Source organism: Lonchura striata, chromosome 15, assembly GCF_046129695.1.
Source record: "Lonchura striata isolate bLonStr1 chromosome 15, bLonStr1.mat, whole genome shotgun sequence".
In the NCBI taxonomy this organism is placed as follows: Eukaryota; Metazoa; Chordata; class Aves; order Passeriformes; family Estrildidae; genus Lonchura; species Lonchura striata.
Window position 1 is genome coordinate 17,037,257 of NC_134617.1, and position 16,198 is coordinate 17,053,454.

The following is a 16,198-nucleotide window of genomic DNA, read 5'->3' on the forward strand; positions in this document are numbered from 1 at the left end:
GATGAAAATATTGGTGTTCCTTTTGTTTTAGTCTTAAGATATGAAAAAACAAAAAAGTTTTTTACCCTTCAGGTGCTCTGGGCTCTCTCCCCCTCCTCGATCCTGGCACAAACTGCTTTCCATATGGCTTCACCTCCAGTTATTCCACTTTCATCTTTGACCTGTGTGGGGCTTTTCTTTTAAAGTTTTGCTGTCTGTTGTAACTAAATTGGAAGTCTGTGTGAAAAATAGTGAAAGCTCAGTCTGTGCCAAATATTGCAGCTGGGTTTGTGCACTGCTTGATGCTGAGGAATTGAATCCTTTTCCCTAAATTTATCTGGTGTATGTACTGCTCTGTCCTTAAAAGGAACTGGGAAATAATATTGGGGAGCTACAGAAGTTCTGGGGAGTCTGTCTGTATCAAATTTCTTCAGCTTCAGAAAAGAAACAAAAGGGATCTCCAAACTTTTCCTAATTACTCATGTCAGCAGTGGGGAATTTGGTAGTTAAGTTCGGGTGGCAGGATGAGTAGTAAATATAGCCAGGGGATGATTTGGCTTTAGGATATCTTCAACTATAATTCCAGCATTTTTCTGCAGTTCATTAGGATTCCTTGATTAAGCAAAACTTGGTCATGCAATTTGAACTTAGCTAAGCGTGGTTCTTCTCTAAAATGTGCTCCCATTGTCAGGTTGTTTGTCCCAGTGCAGAATAAAGAACCACAGTTTGTTTGAGAAAGCTGAGACACAGGGAAGTGCCAGACCTTAATTCCTAAATCTCCTCCAGGTGGATTCTAAAGCCTTGCCACCCCAGTGGCAGCTCCTGGCCTCCTGTCCCCAGCGGGACTGTGCAGGCTACAGCTGGGCAGAGATTTTGGCCAGACTGGGTTGCTGGGTGAGGCCTCTGCCCCAGAAGCTCTGCTGTGGGCAGCAGTGTGGGTGAACTAAAACTCTCCTGCTGGGAGTCAGTTAAAACGTCCAGCTGGGCACTAAAGCCACAAGGTTACAGAGGGGGAAAAGGAGCTCAGGCTAGAGGGATGGCTTGTCCTGATTGCTGCACAGGATCTTCAGTGGTTATTTTACCCCTGGCCAGTAACTGTGATGAATGTAGAAATAACATCGATAAGTACCCACGTTAACATACTAATGAGTTGCCTGCCTTGAGTGATTTGTTGTGGCATCTAACTGCTTCTTCTCTTCCTTCCTTTTTGTCACCCTGCAGTGTTCTGTGCCAAGGTCTTTGTGGCTAGGCTGCTCCAACCTGGTAGAGAGCATGTGCGCACTGAGATGCCTGCAGAGCATGCCCAGTGTCAGATGTCTCCAGGTGCCTTTCTTCTTTCTTGTTGTAAATGTTATGCTGTTGAACTTGTGTTAAACTCTCAGGACTCTGTTTAATCAAATTGTTTAGTCTGCTAAATGTTTTTTGTGCATCCTTTTCTGAAATCTTCTACTTAACTGCATTGTAGGAGTGACTCTTCAAGGGCTTTCTGTGTAGTAAGGCTGGGGGGGAGTTGTTGTCTTTTATTGCCTGTATACTGACATTGTGATACCAGTAGCATAGTTCTGCATGTTGCCTGCTACGTTTTGCTTTCTCGTTTAACTTAAAAATAACATAATGAGCTTTGCCATTTCTCTTAAATTGCAGTGAACTGACCAACCTGTGATGTTTGTGTGATTTAATTTAGAAAGGATAAGCTTTTTATTTGCTCCTAAGTTTGGGTGTGGGTGTAGCCTTACCTTAGACTTTGCACGTGTTTGAATTCAGAATAGTGAGCATGGAGTCCTGGGGTCTTTGGGTTGCCCTGTTAACTCAGGTTTTTAACTTCTAAGAAGTGAAGAACAAGGGATGGGGGTAGGGGGGTTGGTCTGCATAGAAAACCACTAAACCCTAAGTTGTCTGTTGTTTTTCTTCTAGTAAGCAGTTGGAGCTAACCTTGCATAACTTATAGATGGGGAATTGCTGCTTCATTGGTTTGGGAGGGATTGAGAATGATAAAAAGGGAGGTTTTGGGACCAGTTAACAAGTTTTTCCAGGGTATTCACCTTGGAAGGAAAATGCTGAACGTGCGTAGTAACTGTGGCACTTCCCAAAGTGTTTCCGAATGTAACATTTTTTAGCAGAAAGCAAGGATCATTTAAGGTTAGTCTGTTTGCATAAGAGCATTATTCAGTGGTTCAAGTCTTTCATGTGTATAAAATGAGTAGTTAAAAGAAATTGCTTTTTGCAAATGAAAATGAACAATTGAGTTTTGTGTCACTCCATTTGAGGTCAGCCACTGGAGAACATCAGTGTCTTACCTTAGAGAATAAGCAACTATTTCAAAACCTCTCTTCTCACCTGCAAAATGTGATCACTTGAAATTCAGCAAATCTGAATTTCAGAACCAGAAATTCCTCCAAAATTTTTGTTAAAATACAAATCTATTTTATCATTAGAATGCTTTATGTTTACAATTTTGAAATAGTTTTCAAAGAAAGGACAAAAACTCATGTCCAAGACAAACTTATAGATGGATAATTCAGTTTTATAGAAATGAACAGTCTCATGGCCAAATAATGCTTATGGCAGAGTGCCTACTCATGCCAGGGCAGAGTCCCAGAGGTTTGGTGTCTGTCTTAGCAGTATTTGCAAGCTACTTCTAATTTTGACAGGGTGGAATTGTTGGGGTGTCTGCAGGGCCAGGGGTTGGGCTTAGGTGATGCTTCTGGGTCCCTTCCAGCTCAGGATATTCCATGGTTCAGTGAAATACTGTGCCAAAATAAAGACTTTTTCTTTTTATTAAGATTTGATTGTTTCTGTAGAACTTCAGCCAGAAGAGGCTTTGAGACTTTTGGAAGTGTCTGTGAAGGATTATTTAAAAAAAAAAAAAAAAAAAAAGGTTCTCCTTTTCTCCGTTTAAGGGTGTGTGACTCAGTGATTCTGAAGGGGAACTTGGAAGCAAAAGTGGTACCAGCTGCTTTCTCCATTTATTATTTTTGGCACTATGACTTTCCCTTCATTGTTTCCTGAACTCTAAGCCCACACAGAAATCAGGTGGGAACACAGGTAGCAGGAGCTCTTGCTTCTGTAGCACACATTCATTTAGGGTGAAATGATTAATAGGAAGTGCTGGAAGGGAAATACAGAAGCTCTTGGTGATTCTCAGGAGTTTTCGGGATTGTGTCTGTTGTGTGTGGTGTGCGTAGAGTAACCAGAGCAGGCCAGAAAGGGAGAAGCACAGTCTTCACTCTGGAGCTTTGGAGAATCTCTTCAGGAAGCCTCAGGAACCCATTCCTGGCGCTTTTTCAAACCTTTAGGCTTCAGCAGTCACCTGCCATCCACCCAAAGGAAGTAAGCAGGGATTAGGTTAGCTCTGCCTTTCTGTGAGGTTGTTAACAATCATCAAACCTAACAAGGCTCTTTAGAATCAAGCTGTAGCATTTCAGCAAGCCCCTCTGCCCATGAATTGGGAGAGGTGTTCCAGTTCTCAGTCTGGGTGTGTATTCTGTGCTTTCCTTCATGCAGTAAAATACCCTCATAGTGCCTGCAGTTTACTGGAGAAATATTTGCTTTCTGCATTCTGTGAGGTGTTAGTGAATGCAGAAGAGAAACAGGTAATTTATCAAAACATATTAATTCCTATTTGTGGTACTTGAGATTTCTTCTCATTACTCTGGCTTTTGGTTTGATGCTGTTAGGAAATTAATTCGCTGACACTTAACACTTGTTTCTGTTGCATGGAGAAGTATGTATTAAATGCAGTTAATAATACCTGAAACTGCTACAAGACCTTATTTTTAACTGCTTAGTTACCTTTAATGATGTTTTTTACATGAACACACTGATATCCAATAGTTCCTGCTTTCATTTGCTTTGATATGGACTTGTCTGCAAAATAAAAACTAAAATTGTTGTTCAGGTCTTTAGAGAAACTGGTTCTGTTAGCAGGTGTGTGATGCAACCCTGTGGATACAGCACCTTCCATGGCTTCATCCTTGGAGCACGGCAGGGTTTTGAGTGTGTTTTGTGGTGCTTTATTTGGGAAGTGGCTCCAGCAGGGCTGCCAGGCAGAGACAGGCAGGGTTCTGGGCTCTGTGAGTAAACATCTCCAGTGTGATGTGAGCACTGTTCATTAAGCGACAGAAGATAAGAGCCCAGGCATCACTTTGAATTATTGCGTAATGTAGGAGGTGATGAAATAAGTCTTTGGAAATGAATTATTAGAGAGATATAATGAAAATCCCAGTAACCAAATACTGCCCCACCAAGTTTCTTCCCTGTCTTCAGTTACACTTTTCTTCCACTTCTATTTTTACAAAAATAATTTTATCTCTCTTTTAAAACTCTGCTTAGATTTTGCTGTGCTTATTTACACCCTCCCAAGATCTTTGGGGTTCTTAGAAATTATTCTTTCCTACATCTTTCCATCTGTGCATGAAGTTTTCAGCTGAATTGCATGCAGTGCCCTGCTCCTCTGCCTCTGTGTTCACACGTGGGCTGGGTGGCCTGGAAGCTTTCTCAGAATGCATTCACTGCAGGAACAAGAAATGTCTCGCTTCCCGAGCTGCCAGTGAGAGATCTTAGCTTGTTTCTCCACAGGCCAGATCTTAAATTCATGCAGTGGCTTTTTCAGACTTGAGTCTCCCCTGACTCCTCCAAGGCCGTTCTCCCAAGTACTCTGGAGGCTTGGGAGGGGTTGCATCCATCCCAAGGCTTTCCTGTCCTTCATCCGTGGCTTCTGCCCAGTGGGGTGTCCAGCTCCAGAGGTGCCCCTGGATCTACATTTTCCTTTTCATGGAGTCCCCATCCCCAGAGGTGGCACTCAGTGCTCTTGGCTGGGTATTGAACATAAATTTCCCTTCTTTCCGTTTAAACACAGAAGTTTCCAGAAGGAAGATTATATTTTTATTTATTGGTGTTACAATTTAGCATTAACTTGCTTAAGCTTCTGTTTATTTCTCTTTACTAATTTTGAGTTTCTGTTGATGCTTCTGATACCAGAGGGAAACACAACAAGAGAAAGTGTAGTTTTTCAAACTTGTAGTTGAAAGCTAAGAATTGAACATGAAAACTTCTTCATCCTCTTTTCCCAGTACAAATTCAGGCACAGACACAATGCAGTTTTCTTAAAACCACAGAGTGCTGGAGATGGGCTCTGCTCAAACCTTCTCCTCCAGAGCATGAAATCAAATGGGAGATGATGAGTGGCTTGTAGCTCTGGAGCCTGCATCCCCTTGGAAATGTTACTCCCTGCAGCTGCTGAAATGAGTTATCATAACCAGACAACTGCTTTACTGCTTCTGTTGGGTCTGAAGTCATTTAAAAATACCTCTTTGACATGTTTTCTGGTATTTTGCCTCAAAACAGTGGAACTGTTACCACTTCTTTTTGGAAACAGTCCAACAGCTCCATTAAAAAGAAATGCATTATTCCTTTTCTTTAAAAGAACAGAATGTTCTCTCCAATATCTGAAATATTTGTGCTTGTTCCCTGTGTTTAAACAGACTTTTCAGAGACACAGAGCTTTCAAACCAAGGCCAGCGGTGTAGAAGCAATTAAAACTACCCATGGTGGGTCTGGAGGCAATGTGGGCAGGGGGATGGCCTGGATTCCCCAGTCCCTAAATCCGAGGTAAAAATGGCCAGTTTTCCCTCTGGTAATCAGTAGTGGTGCTTTCCAGTGTGTTTCTGGAGTCTCTTCTCGGTGAAAAGTAACACCAGTTTGGAGTTTGTTTTCAGCAGTTTCTTGTAATAACGTTTCTTTTTTAGTTCTCAGTGTGGGTGTTATGGATTTCGAGGCCTGATCCAACAGCTCAGTTTGGTGGCAGTTGCACATACTGCAGGCATTTGCAAAGGGTAGCACTGCATTTTACTCCCCCTGGTGCTTCAGTGCTTGGCCATCCTCGTTGTCTCCACCATATCCCAGCCTGTTTCCTTTGGAGAGCATCCCAGGGATGAGCACCCTGGGTACAGTCTGGGCATCCCTTACAGTCACAGCAGCTTCTTGTGCTGCTTCCTGGTTGTGTGGCCAGCTGTGGCTTGGTGCTGGATCCAGACACCTCTGTCCAAGAGGATGGGGAAATGTGAAATGCAGGAATTACTTTTTCCAAGCATGGTTTATTCTCCAAAGGGAAAGGTTCTCATAAGCACTTCTCTGGTGTCCTTTGTATATCCAAGTGCTTTGGGCTTTATAACTTTAGTTTTTGACTGAGCCTGTTCATTCTTAGGGGCAAGAAGGGACCTTCTCTGTCTTGGGTCAGTTCCTAGTGTTTGTTTGGAAATGGAAGTGAGTTGTTATTCACTGGAATGAATCCCAGGACTGAGCTCTGAGCCAGAGCTCTGCTCTTTGCTTTCCTCAGCTGAGGAGCAGAAGTGTGTCCCTGATGTGTTAGAACCAGCAAAATGGATTAAATATCTGTGAGTTTTGGTTCCTGATTTGCCTGGGACATGACGTGCATCTGTCACTTGGAGCTGGCTATGGCTCCTGCTGAGGATTCCAGCTGTATTCCCTGTGATCAGCAAAAGGGGGGTGAGGATTCCAGCTGTATCCCCTGTGATCAGCAAGAGAGGGGAGCAGCCCGTGAAACCTCGTGGCAGGTTGGGGTCACCTGTGGTGGCCTCCCCTGGCTGGCACCATTTGGGTACTGCCAAGCACTGACCTTTCTGCTTGTGGGGAAAGAGTTTTGCTGCTACAAACAACCTGATACAGGAGTGCTTTTTCTGGGCTTTGTTGTCATACATTTCATCCCCAGGCTGCCAAGTGTGCTTGAACAGAAGAGTGACCCCTTTCAGGAGCCTGCTCCTCTTGGTGGGGAGTTCTCTCATGGTGGTCTTCTCTTCAGAAGTTGCCAGTATTCAGAAGTCAGTAATTGACTTAATCACTGATCTTTATGAGCCAGATGAGGTGGAAGTGGTGAAATGAGTCCCTCTGCCATACGGCACTAAACTGCTGCTGCAGGAGGGGCTTCTGTGCACGGCAGAAGTCACGGGAGCTTAGAGATCCACTCCTTACTCCTTTGGGTGACTTGCTAGCTTGCCTATTTTTTTTTTTTTTTTGTTTTTTTGTTAGTGTTTCTCTCCCGTTCCATTCAGAGATTCCAGTCTGTCCACTCTACACTGGGCAGTGAAATAAACAGGGCTTATGCCTGTATTAATGTTCAGCTCTTTATTAAAAAGATCAGCTGGGCAGGGGGCCCGACACGGAGCTCACCCCCACCGTTGTAGCTTTTTCAGGTAGCTGAAGGGTGAGGAGGCTGCAGAGTCTATTGCTGAAGTCCCAGCAGCAGCTGTCCCCTCTCCTTTCCTCCTGTTAACACCAGGAAAATCTGCCTCTTCGTTCCTGCTTCCCACAGCCCGCTCCAGTCTTTCGGAGGCTATGGTGACAGGTCAAACGTCGGTCGGAGCATGTGTTTTCCTCTTCCTCAGCCAGCGTATCGTACCTGTCCAGCCCCCTCTATACTGTGTTTAGTTCTCCATTTAGGGGTGTCCTTCTCCTCCAAAACACGCTCCCATGGTTCCACAGGTTTCCCTATTTGCATCTTAGTCCTAGAATGGCAGCTTGGGTGGAGAGTAGGTGATTCTCCAGGTGGTTTAGAGAAAACAAACAGATCAATTAGCTATTTAACATTTCAATATCGGTACTTAACTAGAACCAGCAACTGTTCCAGTGTTGCCATGGGAACCAGGAAGGAGGCCCTGTCTCCCGGGGGCACTAGGAACTTTGTTCCTTACAGGCAGGTCCTCAATGGTGAGTTCATGGATCGCCACAAGGTCCTGGACCTTGCCTCGGCGAATCTGGTGCTTGTTGCTCAGAGCTGCAGCAGTGAGTGCAATGTCAGACATTAATTGTGTCCCTCAGAAAGCACTACAGTCCCACTAAGCCTGAGAGATTTCACAAGTGGTGGGCAGGAGCTGTTACTGCTGATGGCTCTTCTGAAGTGTCTGCAGAAGGGATGCTGTTAGCCACAGCCTCATGTTCATGCTTGCTCAGCCTCCTGTGGAAGAGAGGATTTTTTTCTCTCAGTGATCCTGTTATGGTGGAAAGAAATGTGTTAGGAAACGTGCCTTGCTCCCTGCCTGCCTTCTGGCAGTGCCATGCTCGTGCTGGGAGGGATGGAGGAGGGAAATCTGCCCAAGGAGAGGAGGAGATGCAAGGCAATATGTTCTGAGTGTGTGTGACAGTCCTCTTCCTTGCAGGTCTTGTCTCTTTGCCACAGAGGAATTTTCTAGGAAACAGAAATATATAATCAAATATTTCCCACCAAGGTTGAAACTACATTTGTGCAATATCTTTGCACTTCAGACTCCTCATCAGGCCCCCCTGGCAGGAGGGTGGGTCCCTTGCTTAGGGGAATTCAGCGGCTGTGTGAGTACCAGTGTTGATGGTCTTGCGGATACTGATGGTGCCACTCTGAGTCACCATCAAAAGGACACTTACCCTTTCCAGGACAGACTCTGGGTGCTTAGTAGGCTGCCCATTCCCAGCTTTCCCTGAGCCTTCATGATTTGTATCTGATGAGTTGTTTTGTAGGCCTTCAGGACTAACATTTAAGAGTCTTAAATAGATGGTTGGTTTCTTGTGATCCTTTGAAATGGTGGGAGAATGCAATTACATCAATGGAGGCATCAAGAGTCCAGGATAGCACAGCTGGCTACAGATGCAGCAGGGGAGCAAATGGTACCAATCCCCATCTGGCAGGGCTGGAGGAAGTGCTACAGCAGAGAAAGAAGGAACTATAGTGAGCTTTTTACTCCTCTGTGTAATATTTCTGTGGCAAAATGGTCCTGTATCCAAACCTCACTGTGGAAAGGTTTGGCTTTGTGGTGCAGGATGGTCTTCCACTGCTCCCAAGTGGATTTGGGATTCCTGAGAAGTTTGAGGTGATGTTTTTGCCCTCGAAGAGCAGTGCTGTAACTGATTTGTGTTGTCCTGAAGTATCTGTGAAATTCTATTTCAGCCTTGCTGGTTCCAGAGTTACCCTTCCCAAAGCTCCTTGAGATGGTGGGTCTGTCCCAGGAAGCAGAGCTGGACTTTCTGGGACTGTCCCTGGGTTCAGAAGCGAGGGCCAGCAGCTTTCCTTCTCCAGTGCTATCCTGTCCAGGCCCTAGGGAAGGGATTCTGCTGGCACTGCCACAGGCACAGGGCTGGTGTTGGGGTGCACAGCATGTCATCTGGTCCTGGCTTTGGTTCGCCCTGTGCCATAGCTCCGCTACCTTTCTCTCACACAAGAAGCTGTGCTGTGACTCCAGGCACTGATGATGTGGTGTGGATTGAAAATAATCTTCCCAACCTAGGAACCTGAGATGTGGGGCAACTGTTCCTGCTGTTCTCAAATCCTGTTCTGAAGAGTCTTACAGTGAGGTGCTGTTGTATTCATCAACTGGATCTTGAAGTTGTAGAGGGAGAAGTGGTGCTGACCTTCCAGTTCAGGAACATTTACCATCCATTATATAAATCACGTGAAATCAAAATTATGCAATTGCACGTGCCTTTGAAAATCCAGATAAAATCAGCACTCAAGTGCAGAGTGCCTAACCCCAGGCATGGCTGGCTGGATATTTTTTAAAAATTGAGTATTTTTTTACAACTTGTGTTACTGAAGGCCTTTTCCTTTAGCTGCAGTTATGCTGCAGCCCTTGTGGAGATAAGGTTTTCTCCATGTTCTGGATGCTTGAATCTGTGCATAAACAAAAGCTTGTGTTTCAGACAATTAATGAGTGATTAGAATTTCCTGAGGAGTTGTTAAGATTGATAGACTTCCATGTGCTGCCAAGTGTGGAATACACTGCTCTACATTTCTGGAGGACAGGACTCTTCCTTGGAGTAGCTCACTAGTTCTAGGCTGCAGTTGTATTGAATTTTCACTGTGGTGGCTGCTTTTCCTGTATTTCTTTTGTGTGCAAATACCTTCTATTTTGCAAAAGATGAATAATTGAGAGTTACTGCAGGTTTAGTATTTCAGACTGTTCAGTGGCTTTGAGTAACCTTTGTGTAGCTTTTACTGTAAAAGTTTTTATAGACGCCTATTCAAAACCCGCTTAAAGTTTTGCAGTGTCTGAGGCCCTTGAGTGTCCCCTCCCTCTCACAGCTCCTCAAGCCCCTCGTGCTGAAGGTTGTGCTTTGTGCTGGCAATTTGAGATAACTCCCTTTAGTTTGATATGGAAACATCAGGAGAGATCTGAACCTAAAGTCCCTCTGGGAAACCGGGAATAACCTTTGAAGTATTTTAACTTTGTACCAGGCAGCCAAGTTGCAAATGTGTAGTTAATCTTAACAGAGGCTAATTTATTTTTGATGAATTTGAACTGATCTAATTACTAGCTTAGCCTGAAACTTGCTTCCCAGATGTTACATGTCCTACCTTTAATCTGGAATACTGTTAACACTTATTAATTTTGTGGGGCAGAGTGCTGTCTTCTGCCTTGTTTACTCATGAATGTGGCACAGAGAAAAATGTCCAGCTTTTGGAGCTTTTGGAATTTGATTTTGCCTTACTCTGTGGCCTGGGGGTGTCCACACAGCCCCTGGGTTTTGGAAAGGCTGCTCCATGGGAATGGCAGAGCTTGTAGAAGGGAACGTGGCAGGTTCTGGGCTGTGGAGCAGCAGTGCTGATGGAGCAGTTGGGTGTTGCAGGGATGCATCAGCTGCCTCTGGGGTGTCTTGGCTGCTCCTGAAGCCCTGGAATTCAGCTGCTGTTCTGTGCTCAACCCTCTGTCAGCTGTGCTAATCTGAGCAGTCAGCACTCAAATGCAACTTTAAATAGTTTGTTTTCCTTTTACAAGTCCTGTAAATGATGAGATGAGTGGATCTGAAGAGGTCTCTTTGCATCTGCTCTAAAAGGAAGAAAAGCACTGATAATCTTAAACCAGTATTTTCCCTTCAAATTTTCTTTTTTGGATACTTTTTTAATACAGGAAATAAAAAGTAAAGCAGCTCTTTACTAGACACTGAGACAGTTTCTAAGGTAGTAAATACAACTTAATGTTTTCATTATATTAAAAAAAAATCCCAAAAGCTTGGCATACCTAATCCTCCTAACTGCCTAACAAAATCCAGTTATTTAGGGTAGCTTTTGATACAGTTACAAGTGCAGATGTTCTGAGCAAGTGTGTAACATGGTGTAGTCAAAGCTTTAAAAACTTAAGCTCTGCTTTTCGTTTGGAACTTTTAGTGAGTTTGCTGTGTAAGGGACATGGTTTGAAGTTTGCCCTGAGTTTTAAAAGTACAGAGGAAAAACTATTCTATTTGGGATGGATTAAGATTGAAAGTGCAGATTCTACCTAAATAAGGTTATGTGGAAAACAGATGAACCATTAGTACAAAACTACTGCTAATAATTGTAGCTGAGAACTTGTGGTAATTTCTCTTAATTTAAAAATATCAATTGAAAAAGCAAGCTAACACCTTGCCCCTGACATCTGTGTACCTTCCTACAGCCCAAACGTTTGTCAGGGCCTTGTTTCTGCTTTAAACATTTTACTGTTAGTTATTCACATGCAGAAAGGATTTATCTTTTGAGTTATTTGGCCTGTTAGGATAGTGAAAGTTAAGTGTGAGATGTTTTAGGCAAGTGACTGCAACTGTTATCAGTGATATCAGTGATAAGCCTGATGGCTGCTTTGGTACACAGTTTGAATATTGAGATTTGCTGCTCTGGCAGGAGTGGATTGGGATTCCTGCACACATCAGTGTCTACCAAGGAAAGCTGAGTGACTGGAGAGTGAAAGGCACAAACTGAGACACCTGGAAAACAAACACCATTCTAGGCTGAAGGTGGAATTAAAGCTCCTGTTGGGCTGGGCAGGGGTGGGAAAATGAATCCAGTTTTCATCTGGGTGAGCCTCAGCTGAGGCCTTGCAGGGAGCCTTGGCTCCTCTTACTGCTGGCTGCTCTTGCGCAAGCTGGGAGAGGAGGGTTTTTTTTTGTTTTGGGTTGTTTTTTTTTTTTTAATTGATTATTATTGATTACAATTCTTCCCCCAGCAGCACAAGCTGAGATGTGGACACCTTAACCCCCAGCCCTGGCTGAAGTGCCAACTGCTTTTGCCATTTCTGCTGCCTCTCTGTCTGAGGGCAGGTGGACAGACGGTGATTTCTCTGTGTTTGGGCTCTGGTTTTCCAGCCAGCACAAGGGTTTGCACCGTGTGCGAGTTTTGCAGGCCTTGCTTTGGTGCTGGAGTGGTGCAGGGATGAGTCATCAAATTGCTACAATTACACAATTCCCTGCTCATTGTCCTTGTAAATACAACGTGTTTTTATAGGATGGGTACAGGCATGTTTGGGTTACTGACTCTCTACTCCAGACACTCGGAACATTAAACGAGAGTTTAGGGTGTCTTTGAAACAGTTCTGTGAGGAAGGTGTTGTTAATGTGATCCTGCAGTACCTGTTGAGGTAAGGCTGCCCTTAAGAGCTAACCAGTTACTGCATATTTAAAACCCAACAAAACCAAACCAAACCCCCACTGGATGTCTCTTGGGATTGCAGTAACTACATTGTTTTTCTGGTTACATCAGCTTGCTGCGTGGCAATGGAGGCATGCTGGAAAATAGCTCTGAACTTGGACAGAAGTGCAATTGTTTTGTTTCTTATAACAACCTACATTTAACTAACAGTCAGTCAATGTTTTTGATGTAAATCTTTCTGAGAATGTGTAATACATTATTTCAGAAATTCTAAAAGCCCCAGAGTGATTTTGCTGTTATGGTTCTCCATCATCTGTGGCCCTTCATAGGCTGGGGTAAGGATTAAATTCTTGCCCTGCCAGGCAGGCTCATACTGCAGTTTGGACACACAAACTGGTGTATGAAACTCCTGGTAAGAGGATGTGCCATCACCAAAGGCTCACTGGTGCAGTTGGAGTCCTTGCTTAGTGTTTCATTGGATCAGAAAAGTAATCCTGAGCTGCTGAGCATTTTCATGTGTAATTTCAGTTTAAAAACAAGTTATGTTATGAGTCTGGGTACTGTCCACACTGACCTGACTTCTGAGGGCCACCAGGGTGATCAGAGCAACGGAGCACTTCTCCCATGAGGAAAGGCTGAGGAAATTTGGATTGTTCAGCCTGGAGAAGGGAAGGCTTTGTGGAGATCTAATTCTGGCCTTCCATGAGCTGAAGGGAGAACTGACTAGAAACATGGAGGGAGATTATTTACATGATTTTATTAGTTCCATGTGAAGTCAGACATACTGAATACTCAGAGATACACAGTTTTATGCATATATATATATATATATATATATATATACACACAAGATCAGCAAGTTAATTTATAATGAGTTTAAGGTGAGGACTGATACTCTTGAAACAAAGTTAACATAGTGGTACGAATTGCCAATCATCAAAGCATTGGTGATTAAGCAAAGTGATCTGCTTAGTGACTGCTTGTCATCTTTGGAACCTGCAGAAATAACTGTTGTGGAACATTTAGATGAGGTATGGCTTGAGATTCTCCTTTTCTGAGCAGAGGCAAGAGCAAGCAATTCTAGTTTTGGGAAACTTACTACTCTGGCCAAAAATTCCTGCAAAACAAACCCTTGAGAGGTGTCAAACTGGGGTATGGAAGAGCATTAGGTATGTTCTAAAATCTTACCATCTATAACTTGTGGTCAAACTTTAGAGTTTGAAGCAGTTTGAAACACAACCTGGGGAGCTGTGGTGGTGAATTCAGCATATCTTCTTTTAAACTTTTTGGTGGTTAGTCAGAGGCCAAATAAAAATTGATGCCCTATTTTCAGTTACGAGGGTTTTTTTCTAATTTTGCCTTCAGCTGTTGGCTCTTGGTAGACTCTTTAAGTATTTTAAGTATATTTTTGTTTGAACTTCCAGCAATAGCTGCACTAAAATAAAACCTGGCAGCAGGGAGAGCAGCAAGCTAGGTAAGAATTGAAGCATGTTCAGCCTAATTTGTGCAGATTCCCAGCGCTTACATAAATAGTTCAGTTTAAGCTGAAGCAAGCAATTACTAATACAGACCTCAAATATAGACATGGCCATGGTCAGCAGAGTGAACCTTCTTGTTTGGTGGACAACCAACTGTCCCTGGGGGCCAAGGAGGCCAATGGAACTTGGGGACATCAGGAGTTTTGCATTTCTTCACAGACAGATCTTGAGGAGGGTGAGAAGGAAGGGATTTAGTCCTTGCTGTGAGAGAGGTTCATTCCCATCTTGTGCCATCTAGGTTAGGGGTTCTCCAACTTAATTTCATATTTGTGCTCTAGGACATTTTTACTAAGAGCCTCTCCATAGTTAGAAGAGGAAAATCCCCTCTTATCCCTGATCAAGTATCAAGATGTTGTTAATGAACATTGTTTAACAGATTCCTGGGTTAGCAAATGCTGCCCATTTCTCCCCAGGGAGAGGCTTTCATTTGGAAATGCTCTGAAGTGTTTGGCAGTTTGTGGCTCTTTTAAAAGCAGGAAGCCATGAGGGGCAAGTGCTCATTACTTTTAGCTAGTGCAGATGGCAGTCCAGCTTCCTCCCTTGCTGCTGGCTCCAGCTGTCCCAGAGGTTGGCAGATTCCTCACTTGCCCTGGGAAATGTGGGACCTCCAGCAGTGCTCATGTGGCAGAGCTGGGTTCAGGAGGGGGTTGAAGCTCCAGTGCCGTGTACTCGACCTGCAGAGTTTGACTCTGAGGTATCCAAGTATGTATTAGTTATTTTGTATTGGTTCTTCAGCTTCTTCAAAGTCAGATGTGGTTTGTTAAAGACATGAGAACCTGTATAGCTGAATTGGTTTAATTGGGTTTACTTATTTCATAACTTTAACTGAAATTTCCTGGTGTTCTTTTTCCAGAGAGCAGGAATCTTGTGACAAGTTAGACTGTTGAAGACTTAGCTGGGTCTTTAACTGAGATGGGAATTCCCAGTGCAGTTTCAAGGGCAGTGAGACATAGAAGTTCTTACTTCCTTTCCCTTTCATTAAAGCTCAAATATGAGACTGCTTTTTTTCAAGATAACACAACTGTTGTCTTGTTTTGTCCATCCATCCTCTGTAGCCTGTGAATCCTTTATTTGTCAGGGAAAGCTTTATTATCATCAGAGAAATTTAGCAGTGTTGTGAACTTTGCTCGGTGCTGAAACTCGTGTGTCGTGCCCCAGTTCCCAGGATTTCCTGCTATCACTTCCCTAATTGCTCTCCTGATACTGGAGCTCACAGTGGCTTCAGAACAAAGCTGCATCGGGCTGTTCCCCTGCCTGGGAATTAAGTGACTCAGGCACTCCCAACTCCTGGAGCCCAGTGCAAACCCAGGCTAAGAGCAGCCTGCTGGAAATCTGGAGCAGCCTGTCCAGGTTTGATGGATTTCTGCTGGAAAAGGTGCAGCTTTTCCTGCACCTGCTGAGGGAGGGGAGCCTTGCAGTGCCACTCACCTGCAGGAAAACATGGAATGCCTTTGTCCCTCACAACCTCACATCTATGGAACTGCTGTAGTTGAGACATCAGTTACTACCTGGTATCCAAGGATCTTAATTGAAACAATGATTTATGGAGTATTAGAATACCTACAATATCTTTGCCTTTGGGGATTGCCCATAGTTGTTTCCATTTCAGTAGCTTTTCATAATCCCCAAGGTAATTAGGCTTGTCAGTACCTCTTTCTCTCTGAGTAACTTGTGAACCTATTTTTGCCATGGTTTTCTGCACCCCATAGAAATCCCAGAAACTGGAGGTTTTGTGGAGCAGAAAGACTAAGGAAAGCCTGAAGTTTCTGTGGGACTAAGCAAGGAATGTGGGATATAAATCTCCAGGAAATGAGCTTTTAAACTTGCTCAGCTTGTGGAGCAATGTGTGAATTTTACTGCCATTTCTGGTTTCTAATCAGTGGAAATAGAGGCTGGGGCTTTGCTCAGTGTAACTCGATTCACTTGGGTTTTAACAACTGTGAGGCAATAATAAAACATCCCAGCTTGGACCCATTGTTATCTCTTGGCCATCACTGCCGTTCCCAGTAGGGATGGAGAGCACTTACTCCAGGCTGACTAATTAAGGAATGACAGCTGGTTGGAAATAATCATTCTACTTTTGCAAGAGCCATGAGCAACTTCACAGGAATTCCTGGAAAAAATTAACCTATAAACAAGATGAATTGACAATATTTAGAAGCCCTGCTTGCACTGTGAGAAGCTGCAAGGCTCTTGCAGAGGTCGGAATCACATCTGGAGAATGTTTGCAAGGGCAGCTCGGCCTTGCTGGGATCACTAGGATGAGATGTCCGTACTTCCATCAGGCCTTGGAGTTGTT

General features: G+C 43.8%; 1 protein-coding gene across 4 annotated transcripts in view; it reads left to right on the forward strand.

Annotated features, from left to right (window-relative positions):
• Window positions 1–16,198, forward strand: part of FBXW11 (F-box and WD repeat domain containing 11) — a 68,091-nt gene that overhangs the window by 14,372 nt on the left and 37,521 nt on the right. For 2 of the 4 annotated variants that reach the window (XM_021544864.2, XM_077786723.1), the window contains one exon: window positions 1,201–1,302. The exons of the other annotated variants lie outside the window; for them this stretch is intronic. In XM_021544864.2, the coding sequence (XP_021400539.1) occupies window positions 1,201–1,302 (102 nt within the window). The remainder of the gene's footprint in view (window positions 1–1,200; window positions 1,303–16,198) is intronic. 4 annotated transcript variants of the gene reach the window in all.